At 40.7% G+C, this 26287-nt stretch overlaps 1 protein-coding gene across 3 annotated transcripts in view; it reads left to right on the top strand.

Annotated features, from left to right (window-relative positions):
• The window catches only part of AGO2 (argonaute RISC catalytic component 2), a 57047-nt gene that overhangs the window by 17494 nt on the left and 13266 nt on the right, over window positions 1-26287 (top strand). For 2 of the 3 annotated variants that reach the window (XM_010404716.4, XM_039548582.1), the window contains exons 2-16: window positions 152-347; window positions 4142-4262; window positions 10035-10219; window positions 11494-11630; window positions 11769-11903; window positions 13014-13101; window positions 13782-13929; window positions 14118-14237; window positions 14368-14490; window positions 16173-16306; window positions 18619-18803; window positions 20671-20830; window positions 23435-23525; window positions 24607-24801; window positions 25972-26106. In XM_010404716.4, the coding sequence (XP_010403018.1) occupies window positions 152-347; window positions 4142-4262; window positions 10035-10219; window positions 11494-11630; window positions 11769-11903; window positions 13014-13101; window positions 13782-13929; window positions 14118-14237; window positions 14368-14490; window positions 16173-16306; window positions 18619-18803; window positions 20671-20830; window positions 23435-23525; window positions 24607-24801; window positions 25972-26106 (2153 nt within the window). The remainder of the gene's footprint in view (window positions 1-151; window positions 348-4141; window positions 4263-10034; window positions 10220-11493; window positions 11631-11768; window positions 11904-13013; window positions 13102-13781; window positions 13930-14117; window positions 14238-14367; window positions 14491-16172; window positions 16307-18618; window positions 18804-20670; window positions 20831-23434; window positions 23526-24606; window positions 24802-25971; window positions 26107-26287) is intronic. The other variant, XM_010404717.4, reaches the window with a different exon arrangement.

The raw sequence follows: 26287 nt of genomic DNA, 5'->3' as shown, positions 1-26287 counted from the left end.
GAAAGTGGGGTTTGGGGTTTTTTTTTTATTTTTTAGGTTGTTTAGACTCATGGTTTAAATGTGCTGAGCTTCACTGCCCATAGCCTGTAAATTTGTTGAAATGTCAATTTGAGACAGCTGATGGCTAACTTGTGCTTTCTCTCTTTTACAGTGCTCACACCTCCTCCCCCGTTGCCACCACCAATACAGGGATATGCCTTTAAACCTCCTCCTCGACCAGATTTTGGCACTTCTGGGAGAACAATCAAACTGCAGGCCAACTTCTTTGAAATGGACATTCCTAAAATAGATATCTACCATTATGAGTTGGATATAAAGCCAGAAAAATGTCCTAGGAGAGTTAACAGGTAATGCTGTGCTTTGCCTTTCCTCAATTTATTTGCAGTCTTGTTTTTCTTTGAAAAAGCTGGAGCCACATGCCCTCACTGATGTCTGGGAAGATGTCTGGCTTTAGTCAGTGATTGTACTGATCACTTCTAAGTTTGCATATCCATCAACAAGATATGCATATCCTTTTTTTTTTTTTTTTCCCTCCAAATCTTTACTTGGATTGAATTTGTCAGAATCTTAAGGAGCTGCTGATCGAAGCCACTGGTGACAGATGGATAAACTGTATTAGCTCTTTTGAAGCTGGGTCAGTATAAGCCAGCTTGATGAACATGATTTAGTATTGCCTGGTTAACTATTGGAGTGTAATTGGCTGAAGTCTTTCAGCAGGAAGCTGGTGTTACCAGCTTGTTTTCCCACCTTTCCCTACCCACAAGGGGAGGCAAAACCCATTTATTTGTGGGAGAGGATTGTGGAGTTACTAAAGCATGTAAGAAATTATCCTTCTTCAGTAGATTCTATGTAAGGGAAAACTATGCTCCTGAAACAGATAGCAAGGTGAAAACACAGATCAGTTGGCCAGCGAAACAAGCAGCCAGGGCTTGAATTTGGCATCTGTACCTTCTTAGTCAGTGTGCAACTTCATTGACTTGAAAAAGAGCGGCATTGCCAGAAGTGAAACTTGAGAATGAGACTTGGCACCAACTGGAAACCACAAGTGTCATCATCATAACTGCATCTTGACTGTAGAGGATTGGAATGGTCTGTTTATATCTTCAAGAGCAAAGCCTTTCCTTGTTGAAAAAGGTCACATGGGTGGAATATGCAGTCATGAGAATGAACAAAGTGTAGAGTCAAAAAACGCAACCCGAAAGCCACGGTTTTCCTAATGTGAATTACTGAACCCGAGGGCATTCTTCACTGTTGCACTGAGGAGTTGGTAATGAGTGTTTTCACAAAGCAGCATCGCTGTGCTTTTCTGCCCTGTTTTTTTTTTTTCCTATGGTGATCTATTATAAGTTTAATTTTTCAGCTAGTTGAAAAGTGAGGTTAATTTTAAAAGCAAACACCATTGCTAAGTGTATGAAGCTGAACTCTTTTCTTGCCCAGTTTTCTTGCTGATTTCACTGAGATGCCCTTTCTGCATTGGAGCACTGCAAAACACTTGGAGCAGTCACTTTTTTCATAGTGGGAGCCGTGAGAGCTTTGCTTTCCTTAACTGATATTCTTGCCATCACTCCAGCCCTGCCAGCTGCTGCTGGCTGATCCCGATGGCCTCTGCTGCTCCTCTGGGAGCCAAGTGCTGCACAGCTTGTGTGTCTTCTGTGTGATCACCTCCCTTACAGTCTAGTGTATGGGTGCTTGCCATAAAAAACTAAAGCAGTTTTTCTCACTGGAAAGGCAGATTCTGTTCAGTAGCAAGGTCTTTCTCCAATGCCAGCTAATGACTTGCTCTGCTTTGTCAGGTTAGTCACTCCTCTTTTGTGCTAAGAGGAGCAGGTACACAGATCTATGCAGATTAAACACCTTTTGCAGTAAGCAGAGATGCCATAGATGCATTCAGCAGTGGTGTGTTGGATGTTTCTCAGTGCAGTGTGGTGAGAATACAAGTTGGATTCACTTACTGAAGTGTGTTATATTTATTTCTTTTGAGTGCTTACTGCTCTGTGCTGTAGATGTATCTGCACTCACCTGCACCTGGGTTTTTGTGAGCTGTGACCTCTTGGTCCTGTGTCTATACCTGTACTTCTGTGTGTGCTTATATACAAATACATATATATAGGATTATGCAGGATGCACATCTCCAATTCTGGATTATGTTTTTTTTACAGCTGGCTTACATGTTTCTAGTATTTTGGTGATATAATTCGCATGTATACAGTAAGTGGTTTTTATCATTACTTCATATGTTGTAACCTCTAGAAAGGAGAGAGGGAGATGTTATTTTTTGCTCTACTCCCTCATCTGTACCAGCTTTGTTCTTCAGTTTTATTCCAGCTTGTACTGTGACCCTGCAGACCCCACTGCAGGGTGTATCCACTGTACATGCGAGTTCCACACTGAGGCATGAGCTGAAGCAGGACTGGAAAACACACAGCTGGGACAAAGTGCTCCTGAATTAGTACAGTCTGGCTACAATTTTGTACATGTGGCAGAAAGGCCAGATACGTTTGCGTAGTTGAGCAGTCAGAGTGGGCAATGTGAGTTTGATTCTGCACTATGGGTGCTCTCAGTTTAATTTTTGAGGACTTGTGCAAGGTGAACTCTGCCTGCAGTCGCCAGCCCAGGGTTCTTGGTGAGCTTGCATGAGCTTGGTAGAACAGTAGTCCCAAAGGGCTGAAGTTAGTGAAGTGGTAAATAACTCTTCTTTTAACTTCACACGTAGAAAATAGCTTTTTTTTTATTAAAATATCTCCACCCACAGCTGAGAAGCACCGTTGCTAAATGTGGATGTGGTTTGAAGCTTGAAAACATTAATTAAGTGGAAGTGTTCATTTTTTATATTAAGCAGTTTACAATCAGAAGAACTTGCTCAGGAAGAGAGTGGGGTTTCCATTCTCAATCTTAAACTCAAGGTTGAAAAGTACCTACTTCCTCCCACCCTCCCAGTTACGTACTTGTTCAGTAAGATACTCAAACCTGAGGCAGATATTACTGGGTCATGTTTGATTCATGCTTTGCAGGAGGTCAGAGTTTCTTTCAGTGGGTACATCTTACTTTAAGATAAACCCTGGGACACAGCAAAGAAATTGCCAATTAAAACAGTCTTAATTCTCTTCTTGAATGAGTTCAGTTTCATCTCAGATTTTGCAGCACTGTAGTACCTACCTGAGTGCTGGGTTAATCACCTTGCCAAGTCAGGGTGCATGAAAGCATCTCTGCAGCATCTCTGAGCTGGTGGTTGTCAGCAGTGCTGGAGGAACAGTGGTTTCCTTCCTGTGTCACTTTAACCTCTTAATGCCCTTTTGCCCCTGGCTGTATGTTAAGATTGCGACTGCTGATGGATTTTGGGTGTTACAGGTAGCCTGAAGGATATCTCTCTGGGATATTGGGAACAAAAGACCTTTGGCATCAAAGGGTGTTATTATTCCAACTGACCTCTCACTGGCTGCTGAACTGCTTTGGATGACCAGTGTGTAAACACTGTGGTTTGACAAGAGCTGTGTGAGTGGTTTCCCCATTCATACAAACATGCAACTTAATTCCAGCTACTCTTAAATGAATGTGTACTTTTAATATCCACAGGTCCCACTGAATGCACATACCCAGTTTTGTTGGATGGATCCCAGTTTTGTTGTGTGTATGAAAAAAAAAGCATTTAAAAGTTATTTTCCTCAGTGAGCTGCAAAACGTTTCACTGTCATTGTTGGCATAAACTGTTGTCCTGGCACTGGGGCTGTAAGCTGGGATAATGATATTTTTGAAAGCTGCTCAGGCTACTGAGCCTTTGGTCCAAGGTCCTCTGCAGAAAGGGCTGTGGGACGGGGGAGCTGAAGCCCCAGGGTCTACCATACACCTGTTTTGAGCTTGAGAGAGCACGGGCTTTCACTTCACCACTTCCAGTAGGTCACAGAAAAGAGGAAGGAAAGTTTAAATCTGAAAAAAACTAAAAACAGCAGCTTTAAGAAAACAGTCTGAGAAAATGTTACTTTCAATTCAGATCAGTCCAACAAATCTTGCCTTTAATAGACAGAAGTGGACATCCCTTTCAGTTACCTAATGCCTCTATTGGTAAATATTAGTGTTAGTATTGGTCTGCTACTTAACATTCAAAGTAAAAAGTTGGATTAACTTAATCTTTTTGCATTTTCAGAGAAATAGTGGAGCATATGGTTCAGCACTTTAAAACCCAGATTTTTGGGGATCGCAAGCCAGTGTTTGATGGAAGAAAAAACCTTTATACAGCTATGCCACTTCCCATTGGGAGAGATAAAGTAAGTTTTAAATAGAAAAATTTCTAGAGGTGTGGTTATTTGCAGAATATTTGCAATAACTAATAGAAACTGATTGTCTGTTTCTGATTTTCTATTTCTGGAATAGATGTCTGTATTGTTGCCACTCTGCTCAGGGTGTGCTTTACCAGGACACAAGTGTGAGCTTGTTGCTATCCCAGTGGTCACTCCCTTTTCTATATCACTTCATTCCTCCCTCTCTTTCTCCCCACTGGTGTGGTTTCTACTGCTTTGGGGAGCTGGATCAGTCCCAGACAGCACACAAGCTCCAGAGTGGCACTAGGGAGAAAGTGAGAGCACTGTTAAATTTGGGAGAGAGAGGGAAAATGCTGCTTTGGGCAGCAAGAAGCTGTTGTGTCACCTCACTAATCTCATCAAGGCCCACTCTAAGCTTATTCTCACTATCAGTAGCTGAAAGAAGCTCCTTCATCTCTCTGCTGCTTGTGTTGGAACCTCTCCTCCCTAATCCTTTATGACTGAGAGCCAGTTTACACCGAACAGGTTAAGACCTGCAATCTTTGCCCCGGGGCAGCTGGGGAGGACTTGGGTTTTGTTTGCCAGCTCCGGTGGCGTGGTGACCTCTTTGGGCACTGGTTGTGGCTGCTCCTGTGCCCATCGACTGCTGAAGTGGAATGGACTCTGTTAGAACATGCTAACACACAAGCCTTAGAAAATAATTTAGTCTATGCACCTGTGATCTAATACCAGACTGAATTTTCTGTGCCTTTTTTTCGTTTAGGTGAGTCCCTGAGGGAGGGCACAGTCATTCTTGTTGGTACTACAGTAGTTCCCTTCTGCTGTGGGTTACACACAGTTACAGAGGAGGACTGTTCTACCTCATAAGAGTTGATTGCAACTTAAGTAGACAAAAATAGAATGTAAGGGGAAAAGGGAAATACAGAGAAATGTGGAAACTGGGAACCACTCAAGCCCTCTGAAATTCAGCAGCTGTGAAATAGTTCAGACTGGTCTTTGCTGCCTCATATTGGATGCCTGTGCTATGCTTGACAGAGTTAATAGGTCTATCTGAATCAAGCTCTTAATCTCCTATGTGTAATTTTTATTTTCCCCCAGTCTAAGTGAATGCCATGCAGTAAAGGTCAGTCTCTACTCCAGTGTTAATTATTTTTCGTTAACTGATAAGGTAATGTCTGGGAAAGCTATAAAGGAATAATTAAAAGTCTTAGAGATTTTCTTCCCCTTGCTTTCACGTACAATATTCCAGTTCCTACAGGTTTGGCACACAAGATTGCAAAGTATTTGCCGAAGGTGGAAGGATACTTGATGAGAGTCCCTTAGGGGTTTAAACAACTCTGGATGCATGCAGAGTTGCCTTATACTTTACAAGCTATGGATGAGTAACAATAGACATTATGACAAGTTCTGCATTTAATAAGTAAAGTTAAGTAAAAAATGGTTTATCTATAGAGGATGAACAGAGATCAAGTTAATTCTCAGATCTAATGAGACTTTATGAGATGCAAGTTGATCCTACTTGCTCTGCTAACTATTTTGGGTGGGACAGAGTTAACAAAATCTTCAAAGCAGCCTTTTCCCAGGTGTAGGTTACAACATTCATTTGCACAGACACAAAGGAATTGGGGCATCAAGAGCATTTCCTGCTGGCACACTGTCCCTACACCTCAGTTTTACCACATATAATTTAGTGTGTGTGGGCTGTAAAATCCAAAGCATCAGGAATGGAGTCCGATTTGGTCATCAGGCACAGACAGAAGGAACATCTCATCATTCCCAATCATGCCAGAGCAATGCTTATTTGGAGTGGTCACTGAGGAGAGTGTTTGTAGTGGAGTTTATCATGAGGGTAGTTCAGGTGGTTTCATCTGTGGCTCACATTTAGGCTCACTTTCAGTAAACTCCTAATTTTTCCCTGTTTCCCATGGGTATAGGGCTTTCTCAATTGTTCTGCTCTACATGTATTAGTGTTACCCTGGAGGAAGGAGCTAATAGAGATAAATCTTGAGCTGTTTTAAATCAGACGTGGGGAAATTTAGCTTAATGAAGGGAATTTTTACATGGTGCTAAATTGGTTTAAGCATGATTTAAACCACTATAAAGCTTGTAGGTATTAGGACTTTCCTCCTGCATAATTAGATTAGGTTTCTTTGGTGGGTTTTTTTTTTGACTGTTCTGTACATAACAAATGTAGCAAGTTTACTGCACATCTGATTACATTTAGGATCGTATTGAAAAGATTCATGAACATACAGTGATTAATCTAAGAGGAAGATCTTAATTTACTTGCAGTATACGTTGGTAATGGAAGAACTGATGCTAAACAGAGAGGGCTGACACAAAATTGCCAAGGTTTTTTCCCCTCCTATTGCTCTTTTAAGTTAATTAATGCACTCTGTCCTCATCTCTTGTTGATAGTGGTTGTTCTGTGCTCGTATTTTTGTCCTTGCTGACAGCTCTGCTTTTTTTATAACTTTTTCTTGTATAGAAACACTTCTCCGCTTTGCTTTTATGGTTATCACATCTGTTTTCATTCTTTCCTTATCGTACCTTATTTTCACTCTTTAACGTTTTCATTTTTTTTTACCTTTCAGAACAAATATGGAATGTGTAAATATTAACATGATCTTTTCTTACTTTTTACTTGTACCCATTGAGAAGAAGGAAGTGTTTAGGACCTTGCCAGGGTAGGAAGATATTAACAGTCTCCTCTTTCCTTGTAGGCTCTACACAGCAAACCCAAGTCACCTCTAACAGCAGCTTTGTATTCAATTCTTGCTCTACTTTTGTATTTCCCTAAAACATCCTTTTACAGTCAAAAACTGGAATTTAATTTTACCTGAACTTGGAAGTTTTCTCACCTAGCAAGATTCAAGAGCAACTGATGTATCTTAACCTACATCTTAATTCGTCTTTTATTAGAAAAACAGTAATTACGAATGAACAGAGCAGCAGTTTGATACAGAAATCCTACGTCTATTCTCTTTTCCAGAAGGAGAATGTTAATCCTGTCTGTGGCCACAGACTTGGTCCTCTGACTTTGTCTTTCTGAAGTACTGCTAAAGACTCTGCACATGACAGAAGCAGAGCTCATTCCTACATCCATAGTTTGTTGTTAATCTGTTTTCCTCTGAATCCCTGGGAGGGAAAAGCTCTTGGATTAATAGAGAAAAGGTACATTGTATGCTCAAAGCATGATAAAGTAATCATGTGATGTTTCATTTATTTTATGGAGAAGAAGGAATACTAAGAATTCCTCAGAAACACATGGTCAGGTTTGATCTTTATAATTTTTAAGCAGTGATACCTTGATTTGTGTGACTCATTCAGACCCCATCAGCTTCAAGACCTATTCTTTTTAAGAATGGCTTTGACGTTTTTCTACAGGCTTAATGATTTTTCACGTCCTGACAGTAAAATCCCTTTCATTTAGCTCCCTTAGCTGCAAAATTGTCAACTCTGTTGCAGTTTAGCAGTGGGTCTACAAGGTAGCAGGTTAGTAACTTTTTTTTTATTTGGGGATAGATAATAAAACAAGTCTTAAATTTTGCTTTAGGGTTTATCCCTAATAGTAAAGGAGATAGTAAAATTCCCATCTAAAACTACTTTGTCTTAATTTTTTCGTGTTTTGCTTACTTTGTCAAACATGAATGTGTTACTGTGTCCTCAAAAGCACAGAGTGGGATAAATAAAATATTACTGAGAGACGAAAAATTCTGATTAGCAGTGCTTAAAAGTATATGTGAACTTTTGGATGTGGGATGTGGATTAAGGACTTTTTTTTATATTTTTGAGATTTTTTTTTTAAATAGGGTGAGATATTTAATTATTAAAAAAAAAACCAAAACAAAACAGGAAAGTTGTATTTAAACCTTACTTATTTGAGCAGTAACTCTTAATTCAACTCATTTGGAGTTAGACCCAGCAGCAAAACTGGTCTGGGCCAAATTCAGCAGTCACATCTCTGCTAAAGTTAACTGGTGTTTGCAGTTGGGCACCTGGAAGAGATCCTGGGCCTTTTATTTCCACCAGGGACCACCTGCAACACAGGTTCCTTTTCATCTCCCATTCCATCATAGTGAAGGAGTTTTGCAAATTGAAAACAGAAGAGGAAAAAAAGTAAAATTAAATCCTTTCTTTAGGTTAAGGGCACCATAGTGGTTAATAGTCAGATGAGTTGTGTATTAACAGTACTGGGAATAAGTATAGAATGGTTGGGATGGGAAGGCACCTTAAAAGCTGTCCTGTTCCAAACCCCTGCCATGGGCAGGGACACCTTCTTGCTCAAGCAGGAATTCTGAAACTTGATCTGGAGGAGAAGTTTAAAGGAAAATGCAGGTCAGGTGCAACAGACATCTTCCATCTGCTGTAAATGAGATGCAAGTTGAAGACTTTTTGATGGTCTGGTGGAAAAAAAGACTTCATGGAAAGCTTCCAGCATGTGTGAGCTGAAGACCTGTCCCTTTCTTTGCACAGCTTTCAGTAGGGTTGACCTTCTGGGCCAGACTCTCAGCAGTGACCCCACGGTTAGACTCAGCTCCCAGTGCTCTCCCACAGCTGTGCAGCTCCTTCCTCCGCTCGAGTCTCCCTGGGGAATGGTGTTTGTGCTAGAGGAGAGATGCAGCTGTAATCTTAATTTTGTGTGCCTACAGTAGATGGTCAACTCATTTTTGGGGGCACACGGGAAGGCTTCTTATTTGTGTTTTATATTTCTTTCCTATTTTTGGACTGAAGAAGCAAATTGCTGAAGAGGCCAGATGTTTGCAGATATTAGTTTGCTGTTAGCCACCTATTATTTTTGCTAATTACAGTTTGCCTGTTAAGTGGATGCCTTTTATATTTAAATTGCAAACTCCCTAGCAGGGGAAAATACAAGGTTTTTGTTTGTATCCAGCACAAAGGATACTCTGATCTTGGTATTTCCTGTAGTCACTCCCAGACGTTCTGATCATTTCAGACAAGCCTTGATTTTAGTCGGCTTAAGAACTTTGGTGCTCAGACTTTCTTTGTTTTAAGAAAGAGGAGAAATCAGCATTACAAATAATTCCAAGTAATTGGCTGAAGTAATTTACCACAATGTAGTTTGCCACTGTTTTTTAGACAAAAAATTCAAAGTAGGGTGTACCATGGGAAAGAAGTGCCCCTGTTTCTTGCCTGTACCATCACTGGTACTTGTGTTGTAGTTTATTCTTTCTTGGGTATTTAAAAGTAAGAATTTCGGCTTGGTAGGTTTTGTGGTATTTTTGTTTTATTTGGGGGGTTGGTGATTGTTTTTTGGTTTTGTTTTTCTATTGCCTGTCTTCTCTTGTTTGAACTGTGTGTTCAGCAGCAGTATGTAGAGCACTCTGGTGCTCTCGAGAGCAAATACCAGAAATTCATGAATCTTGGCAGGTGGTGACAGCCCATGTTTTATTTTAGGCATGCAGGAACTGACACGAGTGGTGATGCACTGGGACGTGTTAGGGATCTGAAATCAGGTTATCGGATCTTCACCGAGACCTCCCCATTGATCCAAGCGCCTCCAAATTCCAGTGTTGCCTCACAGAGGGAGAGAGATGCCAGCTGGGAGGCACTCCAGGCTTCTGAAATACCCCTTTGGGAAGATGTAGCTGTAAAAAGAGGCTTTACCTAATGTGTGCTGTTGCTTCATCATTGCTTTTTGTCTCCTCCCCTGCTTCGTGGCGCTGTTCAGAAGAATCCATCGTCCCTTCTGAGCCCCTTCCATTTTCCCCCCTTTCAATGGAAAGAATCATCTTGGTTTGTTGTTTGGTATTGTTGCAGGTGGAGCTGGAGGTCACACTGCCAGGAGAAGGAAAGGACAGAATATTTAAGGTGGCTATAAAGTGGATGTCCTGTGTGAGTTTGCAGGCTTTACATGATGCTCTCTCTGGTCGGCTGCCGAGTGTCCCATTTGAGACCATCCAGGCGCTGGATGTAGTGATGAGGCACTTGCCTTCCATGAGGTGAGGGGAAGACTTTGATGTGGTTTAGGTGTGATGTGAGTGCTTTGGTGGCTCTTTGGGTAGGAGGTGCTCCCATAGACCAGCCACAGTTGTGGCCGTGTGGCAATGGCAGGCTCAGGCAAGAGACAGTCAGTGCTTTCCTGCTCATCTGGTGGAATTCGGAACTTCCAGCCTGGACCCAAGTCCCTTTCCCCAGAGGTTTTCAGACTGGGCCCATGTTTGTGTGCTCTCAGGTCAGGGGGGCTCTGCTATCTCCCTCTTTCCTCTGTAGCCTTGGAGAAGGAGGCTCTCCCCAGGTGGGAAGTGCTTGGAGGCTGGTAGACGTGGAAGGGTGGTTTTAAGAAAACTTCTTACCCTGTTCCTGTGTGTCCTTGGACAGATATTTACTGCCAATTTTGTATAAACGTTACCATGCTAGGGGGGCATTAATGTCACCCCCTGTGGCTATTTTGATAGGAAAGAAAAGCTTGAAAATTATTTGGTTTGTTTTCCAAGTGGGACCCACAGCATTTTCAGTCATGCCCAGGAGATAACTGGGCTTAATTCTGCTGCCATAGAACAAATCACTTAAGACCACTGTGCAAATGATATTCAGTTAGAAGCTAAGGAACAAAGTTTAGTAGGGCTGAACTTTCCCATATCGAAGCTCTCAACAGGTAATATGAGTTAAGTATATGTAAATGACTTTAAATAGCCTTATAGTATGTTGACTTTACCCTCAAATTAAGGATAAAAAAAGTAAAATTACTTTAATCAGGTTTTACAGCACAGAAAACAGCCCAGACTGTCAGATACCTTTGTTCAGAGGAACACATTGGCTCTTGATATGATTTGTTTGCTATTAAATGTGAAGTACTTAATTATCAAGATGAAAGATGGATCAGAAATACTTGTTATATCACTTATTTACCCTCACATAATGTCTATAATTCAGAGTATGGGGAGAAATGATTACATTGGTATTTTAATAGCAGAGACTTTTAATTCTTTTCTTACGGAAGCCCAGCTGAAGTTATTAATGCTTTTCTGTTGGAATTAGTAGATATGTTAAGGGGTGTACTGAAAATAAATTTAAACTTGAGTAGTAGCCTATTTCTTACAGTAACAAGCTGGATTTTGAGAGGTGTAACCTGAGTCCTGCCAAGAATCTCAGATTATTGGTAATTTTAAACACTGACATTTCTGTGCTTTTCGAAAAGGAATTTCCATTAGTTACGGCTTTATTGCAATTTTTGCTTTAGTTTCCTGATGTGGGTTTATTTGCTTTCTTGCAGGTATACTCCTGTGGGGAGATCTTTTTTTACAGCATCAGAAGGGTGCTCGAATCCTTTGGGTGGTGGCAGAGAAGTTTGGTTTGGCTTCCATCAGTCAGTCAGACCTTCATTATGGAAAATGATGTTAAATATTGATGGTAGGTAGTACAAAATGTTTTCTTGTTTCTTCTTGCTCCTTAATGGAAAGGCAAAAATTTAGCTCCATTTGTTTTGTTGGATTTCTTGAGAATTTCCTCTGTATTGTTGTAACACATCATTAATGTTTTTGTCTGCAGTGTCTGCAACTGCATTTTACAAAGCACAGCCAGTTATTGAGTTTGTCTGTGAAGTTCTGGACTTCAAAAGTATTGAAGAACAACAAAAACCTCTGACAGATTCCCAAAGGGTAAAGTTTACCAAAGAAATAAAAGGTAATAAATTATATAAAGCTGCTTTATTCTGTCTGATGTGTTACCACTGCATTTTAAATATTTTCCACAGCAGTTGCCTTATTGGGAGACAAAAATTTCATATTTTTCGCTTTTGAAACCTATAAGTAGTGCCAATTGCAGTTTCATGGCAGATATTTCAGTTCCTAATCTGATGATTCTAAATGTTTACAAATACTGGGATTTCATGCTTTTTTAATTACCCAATCTTAATTTTTTCTAGTTATTGATGTCAGGGTTTTCATATTCCAGATTTTACTTATAATTTAGCAATGTGTTTTTGTCTACTTAGGCATCTGTCCTGCATATACTCTTCTGGAAGTAAATTAGAGTTATTCTAGTGTGTAGTGTCTGAATCAAAGAGGAGGAAGAAATCTTACTGGTTTTGTTCACTGAAGGTTTCTTCTGCAAAATGAAGATCCTTCCTTCCCGATATTCCTGGTAGAAAGCAAGCAACTTTAAAAACTCCATAAATCCATCCTGCACCTTCCTTTTGTGTTTCCAAAAAATGTCAACAAAATTATCTTTGCCCAACCAGAAGTTAGCAAGGAAAGTATAAATAAATCTTGAGTTTGCATTGGTTGTAAATGTTTTGAAAAAATAATCAGGCACCAAATTGCTTCACTGTGGCCTCATTCCCATGAGCTCCTAGAGAGGCTGTTTGGGGATTCTGCTCCACCCACACCCCCAGTTCATTAGCTCAGGCTCAGTTGCAGGAGTTGGAGGTCTTACAGACACTGTATGTTTAGACAGAAAGTATAAACAAGGGGTTTTGTTTCAAGGATCTTTCCCCGTCCTGGGCTTCCTTAGAGGTACAGAACTGGAATTTGCAGAATGTGCTCAGCATCATCAGTGAGCTCTGGGGGCTTTGGGATTTCTTCTTGGCTCTGAAATTCTGGGTTGGGTTGAACTTTGGCTGAAGCTCAGGAGTTTGAATTTTAAGACTGTAAATTGCTTTTTGAGTTCTGTCCGGGCTGCTGTTAGGGGCTAAATAGAATGGCTTTACTACACTGTTTTACAGGTCTTTTGTAGCAGTTTAGGGCTGACACCTTGATTTTGGAAAAATGGTGATTTGTGCTTTCTAATTTTTAGGTCTGAAGGTGGAGATAACACACTGTGGACAAATGAAAAGGAAGTACAGAGTGTGCAATGTCACCAGACGACCAGCAAGTCACCAAACGTAAAGTATTTTCCTACCTTTTAAGCATATGCTTGATCTCAGGCTGGAAAAATACCTTGCCTGCCTTACTGAGGTGGGAAAAGTTGCCTTGAAAAGTGATGCTTTCTTTGGTTAATACCCTTAAATATACCTCAAAGGATTTTCCCAATTTTGCTGTTCTTTTTGTTCTATTTTTATACTGTAATGAGTATCAGGGCATTTGAACCAATTGCTTTGGTTTAGATCTGGGAGGTTTTTTTTGGTTGGCTGGGGATTTTTTTCTGTCATTTATGGATTTCTTCAAAATTGGAAGAACAGGGTGTCCTATATGTAGCCTAAAGTTTCCCACAACAGGAGTAGAAAAGTGGTGCCAGCTGGGATTGGCTTCCTAATGTTGCTTATTGGCAATCTATTTTTCCTCTGGAAAAAGTGTTTCTTTTTAATCACCAGCCCAAAATTTGCAGGTAACTTGAATATGGAGGCATTGACTCCCATTTTTAAGGAAGTAATACAACAAACAAAACTGATATCAGCTTTATACAAGAAGATAACGGCTCAGTATCTGAATCTGGTGTTTAATTGCTTGGGCTTTGTTTCATCCTCTTCCAATAGGCTTAACTTGTGCCCAGAAGTGTACTAAGGAACTGTGGGAAAGTATTTTGCATGGAGTAATAGCTGTTTTCATATTTGCTTTCCAACAGATTCCCACTTCAGCAGGAGAATGGACAAACAGTTGAATGCACTGTAGCTCAGTATTTTAAGGACAGGCATAAATTAGTTTTACGCTACCCTCACCTTCCATGTTTACAAGTTGGACAGGAGCAGAAGCACACATACCTTCCTCTGGAGGCAAGTAAACTCATAGAGAATTCTGGGGGCTGGGGGAAGGGGGTCAGAGGGAAAAAGGGTTCAAATGTTGGCCAACTGTTTTTTTTGAGCAGCCAAATGTTGAGAAATTCTGTAGTGCAACAGTGAAAGAAAAGCCAAAAAAACAGTTGGACTGTGTTTGTAATTTCCTTTCTGTGGGGATATTTCAGGTGTGCAACATAGTGGCAGGACAAAGATGCATAAAGAAACTCACTGACAATCAAACTTCCACTATGATTCGAGCCACTGCCAGATCAGCGCCGGACCGGCAGGAAGAGATCAGCAAATTGGTGAGTGTTGTGTCAGATGGGAGTCAGATGTAGGAATGGGCTTAATTTTGCTCGCCCTTAGCAGGGCCTGATGTGTTTGTGCACTGCACACAGGTTATGAGCTTGGCTCTGTATATTTTTACAATTTCAGATGCGGAGTGCGAGTTTCAACACCGATCCTTACGTCCGAGAATTTGGGATAATGGTCAAGGATGAAATGACAGACGTGACTGGCAGAGTCCTACAGCCTCCCTCAATCCTCTATGGAGGCAGGGTATGTCCAGTGGGTTCTGTACAGTCTGTGATGGCTTCCAGCATCAGCTGGAACTGGTAGTGGCCTCTATAATGTGTTTATTTTAAATTAATTGTGTTGTGTGCCATGAGAGAGCTGTCATAGGTGTAATGTTCGGAATTTACATTTAGGTTCTCAAAGTCCTTAAATGTATTGGCCATTTTGCATCTCCCTCAATTGCTGTTTTATTTCTGAAAGTAAAACTGGGTTAAAAATGCCTTTTTTTGCCTCAAACACTGTTACACTGTGTGTTGCAAGAAGCAGCCTGCAAATAGTGGTTCAAATCAATGTGTATGGAGAAGAACAATTTCAATTATCACTATATATATTTGAAAATATACCGAAATATTCCTGAATTTCTGTTTGGTTTTGAATATTCTGGGTGGAGCAACTGTGTTTAGGGCAGCTGTCTTAAGGTGTCATCTCTATCTGCATATCTTTCTCCAGAGTCATCCCTTCCTGTTGGAGTATTTACCCACAGGTTTTTATTTTACAATGGCTTTTCAGATCGCCTTTCTGACAGTCTTTCTCCTGTGATGTCTTTTAAAATAAGCTTGAGAAACAGGATTTTCCATCAGTTATATACTATGACTTTTATGCAAGATGAAAGCTTTGATAACTGGGATAACTTCATTTGTGGAGGCTTTTGATGAACCTCATGCACTGCCAGCTGAATATAATTCTGTCCCTGTGCACAACAGACTCTGGTGCCTCTGTAACCCATCATGGGAGAGGATCTTGAGTCTTCTGCCTAAAATTCTTTGGACAACTCAGGCAAATTAGCTCAAACCTCCCTTCACTGGCAGGTTGAGGTACCCCAGGCCTGACCCTGGTTAGGGGAGTGCTTTCATGAACTATTCTGGCACCAGCAGGTTGGGGGAACTTAATGGCAGATGAATGTTGGAAAGTCCAAGTGGGGAGGTACTGCCTTCAGCAGACACAGCTCTTTGCAAGATCCATTATCAAATTCATGTGTGTGTCCTGAAAAATTCCCAGAAGTTTTAGCTGTTGCTGCTAGGTGAGTAGAAAGACATCATGGTAACTTGTCTAAAACGTCTATCAATATTTATTAATGTAATTAATATCACCAAAATTACTTCAGCTGCTTTATAACATCTCTTGTTCTCCAGATAATCCATCCCAGTAATATCTGCTTGGTGGGAGAAATAAAAGTGTTGGGCAGGGCCAAGTTGAATAACTGATCACCTTTCTCAGCTTGTTCACATTTTTTCTGGAGTTGTGTGAATGACATTGAACCAATATTTGCCTCTACTTAGTGATGTGTAAAATATTCACAGTACTTAAATGAACTTTTCCCCTTTGGAAAGTTCACTGAGCAGTTGTAAAGTCACGGTAGAAATTTAGGTTCTTGTTAATGTTCCATACCAAGCATGAATCTTACTTTCCATATATAAATACAACCAAAGGCAATGATCAGCAATAAAAATGAACAATGTGAGCTTTATTTTTCACCTGGCTAAGAAGCTGTCTTTCTACAGTGATAAAATGATTGTTACAAGATAGGATGGATGTTTGTTCAGGGGAGAGAATGACCTGAGAGTATAAATCACCTGCTGGTTGGGGGGAAATAGAAGCAAAGCTAATTTTTGTTTAGCATCAATCAAGTTTTGCATTAATGTTTAATTTTTACCTTCCACTTCCAGAATAAAGCAATTGCTACACCAGTTCAAGGTGTCTGGGACATGAGGAATAAACAGTTTCACACTGGAATTGAAATAAAGGTTTGGGCAATTGCCTGCTTTGCTCCCCAGCGCCAGTGCACTGAAGTTCATCTTAAGTAAGTGTGTTGTGTAAGATGGTGATTTTATCATTTGTTATGGATGTAAATGTCATGATTTCACTTACTTATGAAGAAAATATTTTTGGCCAAATTGTTTAACATATGGCAATACATCTTTAACAGTGCTTTCAAAGTTCTGTCTCTTTGTGTTTTGCATGATGCCAGTATGATTTCAATGCCAGCATCAGGAAATCCTCCAAATCAGACTTAACAAAAGCTGTTTGTGCTCTATGGCAGGTTTCTGAGCAGTGAGGCCATAGGATAGAGTTTAAGATAACTGAAATGATGTAATGATGGGTGTTTATCACTAAGTGTTTCTCAAGAGTCAGAGCTAACGTGTATTCTGTTGGGTTCCTTTCCTGGATATATGGAGTGGATTTATTCATGCAGAATTTCTTTAGAAGGAAAATTTTTCTCTATAACTTCTTCCCCTTCAGAGTTCCTGGAATGTGCAAGTTGAATGGCTGTATTTGCCACATCAGTAGGACTGGTTGTTCTGTTGACTTGAAGAGTTTGAATGAAACTTTCAGATTTGGTTTCTTTGCCTTTGGATGAGATGTGATTGTTCAAAGCCTATTGTTAAAAGTGACATCTGCCATTGGCTCAGGGAAGGTGTGCAGGCCCAGATCAGTGTCTGATTCCTTCTCTCACACGCAGCTGCTTTCCCTTCATGCATGGACAAGTGCAGCCTGTGGAGCTGCCCTGGCAGTGACTCACCTGCTCTCTGGGAGGTGAATGCAAGGCAGGGATTGCTCATGCCAGTGGCATTGCCACAGCAGTGTTCCTTCAGATGATTTGCCAAACGGCTTGGGAATTTTTCCCTAACAAGTGATGACCAAACAGTGAGAATCTTACTTTTTACTGCCCGTTGTGTGAGGAGGGGAAGGACTTGTTCTCTCCAGGCACATGTCAAGAACTGGGCTGCCATAGAATTTTCCCTTCCATGCTGCTTCTTGTGGTGGAAATGCTTTGTAAGCCAAGTTACTCACTTTTGAGAAATAGGCAGAAGTCTTCAAGATAATGAGCCAAAATAAAATTATTTGAATGGCTTAGAATGAGTCTGTGCTTACCATGAAAGGACATTGCTTCGTGCCAGGAAAATGGCTGCATCCCGTTCCACCTTGTGGCCTCTTGTTGCGTCTTGTTGAGCAAGTTGGAACTCAAATGCTGTTGATTTACCAGAGTAAACACCTTCAAATGCCCTAAAAGTCTTCAAAATCGCCCTGCTTTACCTGTTGGGAGCAGGGAGAGAAACTTTCCTCATAGGCATTGTAGTTCCAGTTTAAAGGCTCAAACCCTGAGCTATTTTAGACTTGAATGTTGAAATCACAGAAGGGTTTGGGTTGGAAGGGACCTTAAAGATCATCTTTTTCCAACCCTCTGCCACGGGCAAAGATACCTTCCCCTATCCCAGGTTGCTCCAAGCCTCTTTCAGCCTGGCATTGAACATTTCCAGGGATGGGGAGATGTACTGCCACTGACTCTGCTATAGTGGGTGCTTGTTTTTCCGGAGGAAATATCCATTTTCTGCAAGGAGCCTCAGGCTGCAGGGCCGAAGCTCACAGCCTGTTATGATTCATGCAAGTTAACAATGGGTTTGGAAGAAACTAAATCTTCACACCCTCTCAGTCAGTGGCATCCTGTGGTGAAGATGAGTAACTTTTAAACACCTGTGGAGGGGCCACCCAACTTAATAAAAATGGGCTTTTATCAGTGAGCTAAAGAGGCTCACAGATGGAAGCCTCTGAAGAAGTTAGGTTGTCTTCATATCTGACCAATTCCATCAAAGGGTGACTTTTTTTGTACCAGCCTAGGAGAAGGTTTGCCTTTAGCTCCAGGATACACATTTTCTCTGGTATCTATGAAATTGTGCATTATTATGGATGCTGAAGCAATTCACTGAAACAATTGCTGGTAACTTGGTTGCTTTCCTCATCAAGAAAAAAGGGAGGAACTCCAGCCCTTTTTTTTGTGGTAACACATGGAAGAGCAGGCTGTCCCACATCGTAATTGTTGCAGTCTTTTTGCAAAAAGTAGTTTATTCCATATTTCCCATAGAAATAAGGTAGAATTTTCTTTGGAAATGAGGTTTTTTTATTAATGGTGTTATTTATGCAGCATATTTCCCGTCTTTCCTTCAGTGACTACACAGGCACTGTCAATTAAAGATGCACTTGGGGTTAAATTCCCAGGTTTTTGGACAGCACAACTCTGCAAGTTTAACAGGATTGTTCCATTAAAAATAAGATCAAATATCAAGATGGGTTTTTACTACCTGATAATGTAATGTATTTGTTTGCATTCCTCAGGTCCTTCACAGAACAGCTGCGGAAGATTTCCAGGGATGCTGGAATGCCAATCCAGGGGCAGCCCTGCTTCTGTAAATACGCCCAGGGAGCCGACAGTGTGGAGCCCATGTTCAGACACCTCAAGAACACTTACACTGGGCTGCAGCTTGTCGTGGTCATTTTGCCAGGAAAAACACCAGTCTATGGTCAGTGAGTGGAAATGGTGCATTTCAGTCACAGTTCGTGTGGTTTTTGTGAAGTACCCAGAGGAGAGAGGTTTAATGCTGGTATAGCTCTACAAATTCCGGTTAGGGAATAGGCTGTAAATTAATTTTGTTATTTTTCTTGTGCTGCATGGTGCTTTATATTAAGCCCTAATTATTTTCATTATTTTTTCTATGCTTTTAATTTGCTTTTCCCTATTCTTCCTGCTGGTTGCATTTGAGATGGAGGTTGTGAGAAAGCCAACCCAGGGCTTTGGTGAGATTGACATTGATAGGTGGTGAATTAAAATATACTTAATAAAACTTGTGTGCTGAAAATTCCAAGTGACTGAAGAAGTAATGACTTCAAGAACTCTGTAGCTTTTAGAACATCTTTGCTTACTCACACAATCTCCCTTTGGCAAAAAGTGTTGAGTGAAGGAGATTTCTGTCTATTTTTCCTTTTATTTCAGTTTTTAAACTCGGATTGCGAGGATACAGATGCATGGAAAGTGAAAACTCAGCAAACTAAACTGTTTTTTGGAAAAAGTGACAATTAGTGCATTTTACATAGCATACACACATGGGTTTTAATATGTTTTGTATAAACCATGCATTTTTGTTTTAACCAGCTCTTCCTGTAGGCAGGACCACTTGTTTTCCTGTCCTCCCTCCCTCTTTTTTTCACTCACCTTGCCCAGCTGGAGCAGCATCCACTGTTTTTCTCTCATAGCTACATGGTCTCTTCTCTGGTGGATCAGATCTACCAAGCAGCTGCAGAGTTGTTTTATCCCATCCCTCACCAATTTAATATAGCACAAAATAATTTTCTTACTTTATTATTATCTCTTACAAGATGAAGAGAGATTAAGCAAGGAATCTTAAGGAAATAGTACCTTTTTCTTCCCCCTTGAATTCAGCCTTGCAAAGGAGGTGGCTCATCTCTAATTTGTACAATAGAAATTTGGTGCAAAATGACATTTTTGCTATTCCTGCTTGGCATTAAAAGGGAATTCTTTTCCTCTACTTAACCACTGAGAGGATGTGGTACCGCTCTCATCTTCTTTCCTTGTCATTATCTTTGATTACAGTTATTTCTGCCCCCTCTAATCATCTCTCCTTATTTTCTCCCTATGCTCTTCCATACCCTGCACTTCCTATACCCACAGTCTTGTCTTTTCTCTTCTTCCCACCCTGCTCTTTTCCCCCTCCTGTTGCCAAAGAGGGGGGTTCATCTTCTCTGAGCCAGTCTTGGAGCCTAGATTTCTTCCCAGAGTGTGAGAGTATGAGGCTCTCTGAAAGCCTTCAAGTCTCATTTTTATTGTTAACAATAGGATTTGATTTAACCTTTGGAATTGTACAGTATTGAATGAGTTTCTTGGGAGTTTTTATGGACCATTGTCTGCTAAACTGGCCACTTTTCTATGCAGGTGATAAACTTGCAGTGATGAACTGATGATAAAACTGCTTGGCTGAATATTACTCAGCACTTTACTGTTAGGTTTTTGTTGCTAGTCCAGTGTTTAATAATGCAACAAGTGCTCATCATCCTAATATCCACAGTACCCATATCATTAGGCAAAGCTGATGATATAATGCTACATTCTAAACTAAGAATTAATTTTAAAATTCTTAGTTAATATAAGTGAACAGTGCCTTTAGTTACTGCATTTAGGACCCAGTTAGGTGGAGCAGAGCAGACCTGGGGGGAGGTTCTGGATTTGGGGAGTAGGATTCATTGTGTTCCTTTAAGCTTGAGCACCACTTTGCTAAAACTCCAGGTGTAGTGAATTGGCATCAAGTTTAAGTCTCCTCCATTGTTTGATTTGCAGTTTGCAAATACTTTTTTCGGTTTTTCTCCATTCTGTAGCGGAGGTGAAGCGCGTTGGTGACACGGTGCTGGGGATGGCCACTCAGTGTGTGCAGATGAAAAACGTCCAAAGAACAACACCACAAACTCTGTCCAACCTTTGCTTAAAAATAAATGTCAAATTAGGAGGTGTAAATAACATTCTGTTGCCACAGGGAAGGTAAGTCATCTTTCAAAGGGGAAGAGGTTATTGTATTGCAGAGAGGGCGTGCGTCATGCTGAGATAACTGGGAGCTTTTATCTGCAGCCATAGCACTGTGGCTTAAGTGACTCTTCAGACAAACTCTGTTTTGGCTTCTAATAAATAGTCCTGCAAAAGTTAAGTTATGAAGACAGGAGAGGAATACTTGTTTCTGTTGAAATTTATAATAAAAGTATTGTTTTTACGATCTGACCACTGAAGTACACAGCTGTCACTAGAATGAAAAATCTCTAATACTCTGTTTGCTCTGAGTTTTCAGAAACAGAGACCATCTAGAAGAGTAGTGCCTTTTCTTTTGGTCCACATTCTTCTCTTTGAGACTCTTAACCACAGAGGAGATGTGAGCCTGCATCGGGCCCTGGACTGTGCTCTCAAAATTCCTGAGTTTGCTGGCTGTGGAGCCCACTGTCTCTCGGGTGTCCTCAACATTCAGTATTGCCATGAAGGTGGAGTATTGGGATGGCCCTAGATGTGCCAGGCCCCCCAATATTTCCCCTGTGCACCTGACCTTGTCAGGGTCGTTACCGTGCTGTCCGTCCCTTCCAAAAAGTGCCTCTAGTGCTGCCACTTCTCTCAGCTGTTGGATCCCTTCCTCAGTGGTCTTCCAGGGCATTCTGTGATGGTGCTCCTGCAGTCTGTCTCTCTGAACAATCCTCTCTCTTACATTCATTAAAAGTCCCTCTCAGAGAGGAAGGGGTCCTGGCTGCCTCCCGAAACCTGATCAATACTTGAGTCCTGGGTCAAGGATGCTTTAGGTGGAACCTGGACAGTTGTAATCTCTGTTGGTTCCATGGCTGCACCATCGGACTTTCCCTCTTTGAGGCAGGAAGAGGGCTTCCCACCAGCTGAGGAAGAGTATTCCCTCAGCACCCAGCCTGTCTCCTCCTATACCCCCATCCAGTCTGGGTGGTTCATTTCTAAGGTGGACTGTGGGGCAGGATCAGGCTGTGGGGCAGTGTCCCTGGCCCCTGTGGCCTGCTCCTGGCCAGCATCCCTAGTCTCTGGGGTAGGTGTCAGGGTGGTTACCCAAGACAATCCCACCTTATCTCTAAATGCTAAATAGATTAGGCCTATCAGCAGCACCAGCCATTGTATGGTATCATGAGCACCTAGAGAAAATTTGAGTGCTTCAAAAGCTGGTGGAGTGCGTCCAAGCAAATGGGTGAAGGATTGGGGAAAACCCCCCCTGTATTGCTTCCTCACAATGGGTACCATTATTAATGAAACCCCAAAGACAATCTCCTCTGCGATACTCATTCAGCTATGTGCCCATGTTCCAGAGGAAGTTTAAAATCCATGAATTCCTCACCTTATTGACCCATAGTGCAAAGTGTAGCCTTAGTCAGAGGACCCATGTTTAGATAAGGAGCTGCAAATGGCAAAAATGTAGCCACAACCATGTGCCACCTGAAGCAGGGTAAGCTGGACCACATGGTGCTGCCTAACGAGGTTTCTATATTCAGCAAACAAAAATTAGGTTACCCAGGAACCGTTACTCCTTTTTCACCCTTTCCTCTCAGTGCCCTCGAGCCCCACATTGGGCACCAAAAACTACTGGTTTAAGAGACAAGTGTCTGCCAAAGAAAGTGGGAACCTTCCTGGAATGGAAAAGATGACCCCCTCACTCCAAATTACTGTAACTTTGAAATTACGGGGGCTTTCAGGCAAAGATATGGGTAAAGCAATAACAGTTCTTTACCACTATATATATATGTTATATATATATATATATATATATATATATGGACAAACAACCAACAGTAACAGCAGTAACAAAAAAGCCCCAAACAACAGCAAAAAATTAACAGAATTCCAAGACACCCAGCCATGTTTTTTGTCTCTTAAGTACAGTCTATTCATCATCTCTTAGGCAACAAATGGGAAGAAAATTCCCTGAGAGAAAAAAAAAAGAAACAAGAAAAAAAATGCCTAATCCCCAACGTTCTCAAGATTTCCTGTATGAAATTGTGTTATTGAGGAATAGAGTTGAAGCTTAAAACTTGTGCTGTAGTGCTTTGGTGTTCCTCTCTAGGTGCCATGGTTTAATATCTTAACCTAAATATTTGTTTAAAACTTTCAAGCACAGTTTTAAAAAAATGTACTTTGCAAATAATGACTTTGATACCTACAAGTTTTGGACTTCCTTACTAAGACTGTTTTTTATTTGGAAAAAAAATTTTTATTCATAGGTTCTGAATATGTCCACAGTCCTTCAATTTTCTTAGATGCCTTTTGTTACTAAGGGATCAACCTTTACTCCTTTCCACGATCCAGTTAATAAAAACGGCAATTCTGAAAGGTAGAAAAAAACTAGATACATTTTTAAACTAATTTGTAATTAAGAGCTACAATTAGCTATGCTTTCAAAATCTGCCTAAGTATTTAGCATGAGAACCTTAATCAGGATTTTTAATTACTGCCACAGGACAAGTGACCAACTCTGATCAAGTGCAGTTGTTGATGATTCACTGCAGGAGTACAGAGTACTGTTTATTTGAGTTTTAATGTGCTTTATTAAGCATAAATCTTGCTGCTCTTACAAATCTCCCTTCTCTTTGCCAGACCCCCAGTATTCCAACAGCCTGTCATATTCCTTGGTGCAGACGTAACTCACCCACCAGCTGGGGATGGGAAAAAACCTTCCATTGCTGCAGTGAGTAAATTGTGTCCTGGTCTTTCACCCCAGCTCCCTCCTGCTGCTCAGCTCTAATGCATTTTATTGCTTTCAGTCCTTTTGTGGCCCATTGCATCTGATTGCCTAATTATAGCACTGTAAATTATTTTTCTGCAGGAATTTAATGAAACTTCAGAGAGCTTGCTCTGATGCTAATTACTTAAATGTGTATATTAGCTTGTAAAATTCCAGAGCTGCTGATACACAGAGGAGCTTTTCTGGGAGCTGATATTTATCAGCAGCCTGTAATGAGCTGGTGCATGTTTTAATCTGCTTCTTCAGCACTTAGAAATGTTCAGAATTTCTTCATTGCTGATAAGGAACTAGGCTGGCTCAGTTGTGGTTTCTGGGGACTCACGCTTCCAGAAAACACAAAATGTGCAGTAATCTGTTGGAAATGTACTTCTGAACTACAGGGAATGGTCTTTAGTTTGTGTTATGTAAACACCAGTAGTGGCTACTCAGGGTTGTTTAATAATGAAGATCTTTGGTGATGTTATGCATCTGTTTTAAAAAGTTACACCTGTGTGTCCAGAGAAAGCCAGGTGGAGATATGATCAGTGCTGGCTTTAATTTTTTTTGTCTGTTTATTTTTAAGTCCCATGCCACTTTTACAGTATATGAATGTTGATTTTCATAAACAGAAAAATCCCTTCCTTTGGTGAACAGTGTGGATATTTCTGTGGTCCCTCACCATTTCAGTTTGATGGATCCAAAAAACAGACTTGGTCTCCCAGAGTTCAAATTCCTGTGCTGTAGTCTGAACTAAATTAATGGTTTCATGGTATCAGTGGTCCAAACTGTATTTGATTTTTTAAGTGCTTGTAGGTGGAAATAGGGAATGAGTCTTTTAGATTTAAAACAAGTTTTCTTTTTCAGCAGGGTGTGCTGCCACAGGTGGACTAAACCCAAAGCTGTTTCCAAGCACATTTTGATTTCCACTTCATCTTTGCCAGGCCAACCACTCAGCGTGCAAGATACTGTTGAAGACAGTGCAGTTATCTCATGAAACACCTTTATTAAAGTGCTTTTTGGTTTGATGCTAAGCATTTTTCCCCAGGTTGTAGGAAGCATGGATGCTCATCCCAACCGTTACTGTGCCACCGTCCGGGTGCAGCAGCACCGCCAGGAAATCATCCAGGATTTGGCTGCCATGGTCAGGGAATTGCTTATCCAGTTCTACAAATCAACGAGATTCAAACCAACTCGCATCATCTTCTACAGAGATGGTGTTTCTGAGGGGCAGTTCCAACAGGTGATATTTGTCTTTTTGAAATTCTGATGGTGTAGTTTTGTGGTACTAATGGAGATTTATATGAGTCCACCTTTGTGGTTGGAGTTACAAAAAGAAGTACAACCTCAACAAATCTTCCTCAACAAATTTGTTGGATTCTAACCAAGCAGGCAGGAGAAGTGTTTCCATATTTTTCATGTGCTTTTTAAAATACTTTCCCCCTTTAAAATATTTCCCTGTTACAGAATTATAAGTGAAAAGTGTAGTTTTAGCACTCAAATTATGTTCCACATCTGCTTCCTATTGAGGATCTTTTAGTCAGACTGTATCCCATGGAACTTAGGCAGTAAGGAAAAATAAGGTGGTTTTTTTCAACCAGGAATAATAAATACTGGATTTTCAGTCACTTTTATTCCGGATAAAACTCATCAGATACTTTGTCATATTTATTATGTTTGCTTGCAAGTACCATATTTTATGAAATATTTTTTAATATATTTTAAAGACCCATATATACACTTTTCTTTCCAGTATTTATGTATGTAAATAAAAGATATAGAATTGAGTCAGCTTCTCAAAATCCAGGGGGAAGAGAGGAAAGGTCACTTGCTAAACTTGAATTGATAAAATAATCTTTGTATGAGATTTTGATGTATCCTTTTTTCAGTTATCACTGGTTTTCACTGAATTTTTCATGCATAATTAACCCACATTCCAAATCATTGCTTTTTGGTTTGTTCCACTTTCCTTATTATTGATGTCTGTAGTCCTGCACGGGATTGCACAGAGCTGGGAAAGAGCAGCTGAACTCTTCTGGTTTTCATCCCTTGTACTAGTCTGAAAAATAATTAGTCTGTTGTATATTCAGCAGCCTAATTAAATGTTCATTTGTATTTGGCAGTTAAAAAGATTTTGACATGCAGCTTGTTAGTCTGAGCCTCGTGCTTGGAGCTGAACAAATATGGAAGCAGCTCTCTCCTGGCTCAGGAAACTGCTGATGTAATTTGCCTTCATCAGGGGAAGAAATTAATGTTTGATCGTGAAAGCTTTGACATCCCATTACTCTGAGTGACAGTGCAAGAAGGAACATGATAAATTATCTGTGGATAAACAAACCTGTAGATAAATAAGAGTTATTTGTATGATAGTAATGGTTCATGTTTATCACACTTCTCTCTGTGTGTGGCTCAGGTTCTCCACCACGAGCTGCTGGCTATCAGGGAGGCTTGCATTAAACTGGAGAAGGATTATCAGCCTGGCATCACATTTATAGTTGTGCAGAAAAGGCACCACACCAGACTCTTCTGCACGGATAAAAACGAACGGGTACGTTCTGATTGGGACCCACAAACGTCCAGCAGGCAGCCAAGTCACCAATTCCTGTTTATTCTTGGTACTTACTGTGAAGAGGAGACTCCCAAAGTGCAGGATGGAGCTGTTGCTGAGAATGGAGAGTTCCTCATGGCAAAGCTCTGCTCACAGACTGGGCCTTCCACATTGTTTTTCC

The sequence above is a fragment of the Corvus cornix genome, chromosome 2 (genome assembly GCF_000738735.6).
Source record: "Corvus cornix cornix isolate S_Up_H32 chromosome 2, ASM73873v5, whole genome shotgun sequence".
Classification (NCBI taxonomy): Eukaryota; Metazoa; Chordata; class Aves; order Passeriformes; family Corvidae; genus Corvus; species Corvus cornix.
The sequence above is the reverse complement of the archived record's forward strand: the minus strand, read 5'-3'. Positions and strand labels throughout refer to the sequence as shown.